This window comes from Rhinoderma darwinii, chromosome 5 (assembly GCF_050947455.1).
Source record: "Rhinoderma darwinii isolate aRhiDar2 chromosome 5, aRhiDar2.hap1, whole genome shotgun sequence".
NCBI lineage: Eukaryota > Metazoa > Chordata > Amphibia > Anura > Rhinodermatidae > Rhinoderma > Rhinoderma darwinii.
In genome coordinates, this window is record NC_134691.1 from 283,826,357 (window position 1) to 283,834,121 (window position 7,765).

General features: G+C 39.1%; 1 protein-coding gene across 5 annotated transcripts in view; it reads left to right on the forward strand.

Annotated features, from left to right (window-relative positions):
* Nucleotides 1–7,398, forward strand: part of SATB1 (SATB homeobox 1) — a 159,408-nt gene extending 152,010 nt beyond the window's left edge. For 4 of the 5 annotated variants that reach the window (XM_075827222.1, XM_075827221.1, XM_075827226.1 and 1 more), the window contains 2 exons: nucleotides 5,256–5,456; nucleotides 5,685–7,398. In XM_075827222.1, the coding sequence (XP_075683337.1) occupies nucleotides 5,256–5,456; nucleotides 5,685–6,203 (720 nt within the window). In that variant the 3' untranslated portion in view covers nucleotides 6,204–7,398. The remainder of the gene's footprint in view (nucleotides 1–5,255; nucleotides 5,457–5,684) is intronic. The other variant, XM_075827224.1, reaches the window with a different exon arrangement.
* Nucleotides 7,399–7,765: the final 367 nt, after the last annotated feature.

Sequence of the window (7,765 nt, forward strand, 5' to 3'; positions counted from 1 at the left end):
TTTTGGCCCAATCCCCTGAAAACACCACAGTGCCCATGTACATAGTGCCGCAATGTCCCTGTAGATAGTGCCACAGTCCCCCCATATAGTGACACAGTGCCACCATATAGTGACACAGAGCCCCCATGTAGTGACACAGCCTCCATATAGTGGCACAGAGCCCCCATATAGTGACACAGCTCCCATATAGTGACAGTACCCATGTAGATAGAGTCGTAATGTCCCTGTAGATGGTGCCACAGTGCCTTCATATAGTGACACAGTGCTCCATATAGTGAGTCCCCCCATATAGTGACACATAGCCCCCATATAGTGCTACAGGGCCCACATATAGTTCCACAGAGTCCACATATAGTGACACAGTGCCCACATATAGTGCCACAGTGCCCACATATAGTGATACAGTACCCACATATAGTAACAGTGCCACTCCCATATAGTGGCACACACCCTTGCAGATATCACACCCACACCTTGTAGATCGTACCCCCACCCTTCCTCCTTGTAGATCGCAGCACCACCCCCACCCCCTTGTAGATTGCAACACCACCCCTTCTCTTGTAGATCACTTCCCCACATGTAGATTGCACTCCCACCCCCATTCTAGATCGCAGAACCCCACCCCATCCTTCTTGTAGATAGCAGCCACTGTAGATGCCACTAGGGGCTGAATCCCCGGCCAGAGGTTGCCGACGCTCTGACCGGGGATTCAGCTCCTAGTGGGAGCTACAGTGGCCGCTATCTACAGGAGGGGGGTGTGATCTACAAGGGGGGGGTGGTGCGATCTGCAAGGGGAGGTGCGATCTGCAAGGGGGGGAGTGGTGGCGCGATCTGCAAGGAGGGGTAGTATCTACAGGGCAGTGTGGCACTATACTAGGAGTTCCTGCTTCCCCACGGAACTGCTTTTCCTTACTGTATCATTTTGTTCACTACAGAACAACAGTTCCGTAGGGAAGCAAAGACAGAATGGCGCAGATCAGGCAGTGACGAGGCGGCAGAGCGGAGCTTCCTCCGGCAGCACGCTGCCACTAAAAGAATCGATTTAACTATTCTGTTAATAAACAGAATCAGAGGCCTCAACGGCGAATTAATAGATTAATCTCCCAGCCCTGGTATATATATATATATATATATATATATATATATATATATATATATATATATATATATATATATATATACACACATATATATGTATACATATATCCCCAGCAATCTACTGTAATGTGTGCTGTGCCACCACAGCAAAAATTCTGAATTAAATGGTGCCTTTTGAAATCATTGGGCTGTCCAAATAATGCATGGATGTGCCAGGTCCTCAATAGTGAGAGAGCCTCTTCTTATCTGCTATTTGCTCTGGCTAGTAGATAAGGATCTTGAACAGTGGATCCCCTTTATTACCTCACAATTCTCAAATAGGGTATTTGAAAAACAAATCACCCCTTTAATAGAATTTTCCCATTTTCTTTAATAATTTGTATAGCGTGTCTTTGGTGAAGCGTCTAATATTTTTTGCTTCTGTTTAGAATATATAGTATTACTTGTTTCCAAGCCAGCTAATAGTATTTATTAGCATTGCCTAGATCAGCACCATGTTAGCTTAATGCAGTTAGGTTGTGCCAGGAATGTCAGTAACTGGCCATTGAGCACCACTATACAATGACCTCGATTTGCCATTCTACAGCGATGATGATGGCAGGTGCCACATTTTAAAATGCAATTTAGGTACTTTTAAAGAGACACTACAGTGCATTTTTTTTTATTGGGGCCCTGTTTGTAAAGTACACCCGGTAAAAGTAGGGCAGGCCATACTCTTACCGGGCGCTTTTTTGTAGAACTATCCCAGGCGCACTTATGTCACATGACCACACTGTGACCGGCCAATTCCCACAGTGTCTGCTGTGTGGATCAGAAGTCATTTTCACTATGCATTCCTGTGTGGCGCTCAATGTGAGTATTATAGGACACTGTGGGAATCGGCCGTTCACAGTGCGGTCACGTGACATAATTGCGGCCGGGATATTACCTTTTACTGGGTGTAATTTACTAATGGCGGCCACAATAAAAAAAAAATCTGCAGTGTCTCTTTAAGGGTTTGTTCAAGCAAACAGGTTTTGTGGTTTTTTTTGCCGAGATTATTGCAAAAATGCTTCAATTTTGCCAAAACTGCATAATTTTCCCCATGATATTACAATAATCGCAGCAAAATATTGCAAAAAAAACCTTCTCATGTTAATACATCCTAAATACACATATGCCTTTATACTTACAGCAATGTTTTCTAAAAAAACTCCTGCATCCAAAATCTATTTGTTTACATCGATTTTGTATTTGGTAACCAGTTTTAATTTTTTCAGTTTTGCTATTTTCTAGCATACTGGAGTAGATTTACTATTCAAATTTTATTAGAATTCTAACTCAAATTCTAACTCCACATTTATGAACTGTTTTAGACACTTTGTGCTGTCCTTGACAAATGGGTGTGGCTTAAAAAAGGAGTGTGTTCTAGCGGGAAAAGGACATTGTGCAAAAAAACCTGACCAACCAAGAAGTAGTACAAGGAAGATAAAAGTGTTTAAAGTGTAGCTAAACGTTTGACAAGCTTCTGACATGTCAGAAGTTTGGATTGGTGGGGGTCCAAGCACTGAGACCCCCACCAATCACTAAAACGAAGCAGCTGAAGCGCTCGTGTGAACGCTCAGCCACTTTGTGTCTGTTCGGCTTTAGAAAGTCTATGAACCCGTGCTCCGATACATAAAAGCCGAACAGACACAAAGCGGCTGAGCGCTCACACGAGGGCTTCAGCTGCTTAGTTCTAGCGGTTGGTGGGGGTCTCAGTGCTCGGCCCCCCACCAATCCAAATGTCTGACGTCACTATGACATGTCAGAACACTTTAACATGTTTAACAAAATGCGCTAAATTTAATATACAGGGTGTTCTACTTTGATCAATTTGACTCATTTTCTGACTGCCTGGTCTAAGTTTACGCTATCTAAATATTGGACAGCATTAGTAAATCTGTCCCATTGTTTGACTGGTTACAATCAGTCCTTTATGGCCAGCCTTTTTTCACTTTTTTTTTTGTTCTGGCTGCTGGTGGAACATTCATTGCTTAGGTAGGGTTACCTAAAGGTTATAACGCTCCCAAATAATAAAAGGCTTCAAGCATATATTTAAGATATTAACTACTCCTACATTAATAATAAACCTTTAGATAGGTTAATACTCCACCCTTGTCTATAAATCTACATAAGTTGCGAGAGATTCATGAAAGGCTTATGGAACTAATGAAAATTCTATAAAATTGGGAGTGGCGGCACTATAATTAAGAGCTTGTGCAAACTATCATCTTCACTGTCTCTTGTTAAACCATAGAAAATCTATTACTGTGATCCCCTTGTAAGGAGATGATTGGGTTCCTTCATTTCTTCCTCAGATCAGCTCTGCTGTATATAAATTAATGATAAACCCTCGGTTTTGAAGACCTTATATATTTAAATAAAATGACACAGAAATTATTTTCAGCATATTCCTGCTTACTGTAGCAAGACATCTGCAGATGGTGCCTGGTTGCAGTGCAGTGCATAACAATATTTCTCGTGTGGCAGATGGATTTAAGACCTTTATTTCACAATACATTTTGCTTTACAATACATAACTTTACAGGATTTGTGTTGTATGCAGCAGGTTTGAACATAGCCCGGCATTCGTCTGCATGGCATTTTCAGTTCACATGTAACTCATGCCAACGAGTTAAAGTAAGTGGCAAACAAGGTTATTGGCTTCCGCTAAAGGCAGAATTTTGAGCAGGAACAGGGTGCTTAGAACAGAAGGTGTCAAATTTAACTTTATCAGTTTGGAAAGTAGCGACATCCTGAAAGTCCAAATAATTTACTGCGTTGTGTGTATTCTTTCGTTTTATTTTTCCCTTTTTGTTGTTTAACTTTAAAGCTGTTGTCGATATGTTGTTGAATCAATATTAAGTAATTTTTTTACTATTGGAATTATGGTTTTGTAGCGCCCGTATAAGACTGTGTTCACATTGCATTTAGGGCATACATTTTACGTATACATCAGGAAATAAGTCTGAGGTTAATCTCTGACCAGTGCCTGGGACATATACAACTACATATATGCAGTTGAGTATGTTGCCCATAGACCGCAATTGCTTCAGGGCCCGTCTAGGAAATAAAAGCCTGTGCTTTCTTATACAAACAGCAAAAAAAATGTATACTGAAGCCAGCTTGGCGGATGCCAATTGAACTATCTTTTGTCATCCGTTGAGCCCATAAGGCTCAAAGGACACATTTCCCGGCTCATATACCAAGCATATACTGCAAACTACAGTGTGAATAGACTCTAAGTCTTACAGCATAATAGTAGGAACTAATGGCGGTATTTCTTACACCAGTGCTGTCATGTTTGAGTGGTATTAGCTAAATGCTAACTGGCGGAAGACTTTTTTGATGTCCAGGAAGATGACATACATAAAGCTTATAAGGCCACATCAAACATTTATGATATGACTCAAACTTAAATATATTTTAATAATAACAATTATATAAAATTTTCCTTGTTGGCATGAACACAGTACAGTGAAAACTTTTGCGAGAGTCACACAACATTGCTGTGAAAATAGTCATCTAGAGGTGTGGACCTCAAACCGTGGCAGGGAGGGGGATGAGTTTCCTTATATATACATTTTATTATCATTTCATTTTCTTAAGCAACTTTTCAATTGATAATTTACAGTTTTAAAGTTGGTTAAAAGAAACACTACGGATTACAGCTAAATTATTGACTCTAAATTATCTCAACACTTTCCAGCATCAATGTTAAAATTAAATGGAATCTGTTTTTCACCCCTATCTATATGTTTTGGGTTGCTGTATATTACTTTTTATCAGACATAATGGCTACCTGTCTTAGACATATAAACTATTTTTCTAGATCATGGTCTGCTGTACTACCCATCTCATGTTTCACATGTAAATGTCCTATAATGATACATCACGTAGTTTGGGTTATAGTGGTTCCTTTATATCAGTTTACAATGTCTGTTTGTATCATGGGTTGCGGAAACCAGTTTACAATTGACCAAATGTTCATATCTTTAGCTCCTATAATGACACTGAATGTCACGTACAGGCAAAAAAAGGAGGCCACCTCGGAAAGTACCTGCCGCTATATTTATCTTAAATGAGAAGAATAGTCCTGCAGATTAATGGAACATGTTTATTTTACTCATTTACAGGGCTGGTTGTGTGAATTATTGAGATGGAAAGAAGATCCTTCACCAGAAAATAGGACTCTGTGGGAAAATCTCTCCATGATTCGAAGGTTTCTCAGTCTTCCCCAAACAGAAAGAGATGTTATATATGAACAAGAAAGTAACGCGGTTCATCAGCACGGTGACCGACCATCCCATATGATCCATGTTTCTGAACAGATTCAGGTCAGTATGCTAACATAGACACACATCTAGCTAAAAACATTACCTTATCGGCAGAATTTTGTTATTATACTTGTGTGGAATGGTGTGATTATTAATACATCTTAACATATCTTCAACTACTAGAATAAACAATGAATAGATTATTAGATGGGTATTATTGTTACAAAAACATTGCTATCAGGATAGATTTTAGACATATTGCTTACAATTTTTTTATTGAATTTTCAGCAGCAGCAACAACAGCAGCAGCAACAACAACAACAGCAGCCACCACCACAACAGCAGCCACAACAAACACCACAGCCACCAGGTCCAAGGTTGCCCCCTAGACAGCCAACTGTGGCATCTCCAGCAGAGTCAGAAGAAGAAAACCGCCAACAGTCCCGTCCACGAACAAAGATCTCTGTTGAGGCGCTGGGTATTTTACAGAGCTTCATTCAAGATGTTGGTCTGTACCCAGATGAAGAAGCCATTCAAACTTTGTCTGCTCAGCTTGATCTACCCAAATTCACAATTATCAAGTTTTTCCAGAATCAGCGTTACTATCTGAAACACCATGGAAAGCTGAAAGACAATTCTGGCCTAGAGGTAGATGTTGCGGAATATGAAGAGGAAGACTTGTCCAAGGAAATGGAAGCGGAAAACCAGGACAAAAATACTTGTACTCTCTTTTCAGTTAAGCTTGAAGACAATTTAACTGGAGAAAGGAACACTGACATCACTGCAGACCTAAATGACTTATCGTAAAGTATTATTTTTGTTCACATGTTAAATTGGTATTACTAATCCCTATTCCATCCTAGGTACTTTCAGTAACTTTCTGTTGTTCGTTGTATGGCCCAACGGTAAAAAAAACTTGCACAAAAAAAAAAGGAAACGATACAGACAATATTTAATGTTTTACTCTGTCTATAAGCTTCTCTTAGCTCCAGAAGAAAATAAAGAATTTTGTTCCGAGATCTGTGTTCACTGGATAAGCCACAACATACTTGACAAGCATGAATCGAAATCTGGAGCCTTGAAACAAGCATATCGACTTCAGTGGGGTTTTGTTTTCTGTTTTCCTGTTCTAATCCACACTTGATCTTCAGAAAGTCACACTTATATATAAATAGGAGAGTATGTTACTCTTGCACAGTTGTAGAGAGCAAAAAAGCTCTATGCTGTGGGATGCAGTTTAAAATAACATGCCAACAAATGCCTTGTGTTATATGGCACTGCCGTAATTTAAACTTCTTATGTTCCCTTTTGGAAATAAAGTCACTGTATTTTTTTTTTTTTTTGGGGAGGGATTTGTATTTTGTTCTATTGGTTGTAAAAGGAAGAATATGTACACATTTGGTCCCATTATCTGTAGAGTCTGCAGCCTCATGTTGTAATTACTTTTTGGGGACGACATTATTTTATTTTTCTTTGTATGTAATATTGCTTAACTTTGTTACCATACTGACTTTTTTTTTTCTATTTATATATGTATTTTGATGGGCAGTAAAACAAAGTGTCTTAAAAGTTTTAAATAGAGAAAATGTGCTTTACAGAGTTGCCTATAAAAAAGTGCTCTATGTTATCCAAGCAATTCATACTATAAGCTTCACTCTTATTGTGGTATGCAATTTTTACTATCATGCAAACAAGCTTAGGTAAATAAAACAAATAGATCACCTTAGAAACTTATGCAATTAATGTGAAAAATAATTGATGTGTGCAATGTGTCTTCCCTTGGTTTACAATCAAATTTCAAGCTACATCTGTACAAAGTTTCTGTATAAAAGTGTATTTCTTTTTTATGAGTTTATGCCTATGAAAACACCAGTTATTTTGTTACAGCTGGCTGTTTTTATAAATGTATCACAATTTTCTTTATGCAAAGATGTTCTGACTAGAAGTGGTTATTGACTGTAACTACACAATTAAAATTGTTTGTATGGTATGATATGGTAAGGTTTGTGTCTGTGTACAGTACGTCACGGAACATCAGTGACTAGAATTTTAAAATCTTACAGTGAACTATTCAAACTTGGTCAACGATAAATTCCACCTTCTGGCCATACTTACGTTACTTAGGGAAAAAGCCAAGATGTTACTAGGTAGGATTTCACACAAAAGGCAATCCCTACTTGCACACACTAAAACAGTGAATGGTTTCCTGCTGTACAACAGTAAGGGTATGTTCACACTACCGCGTCCGTTACGGCCGAAATTACGGGGCTGTTTTCAGGAGAAAACAGCCCCGTTATTTCAGCCGTAACTGCATGTGCAGGCGCTTGAACGCCGCGTCCATTACGGACGTAATTGGTGCTGCTTTTCAT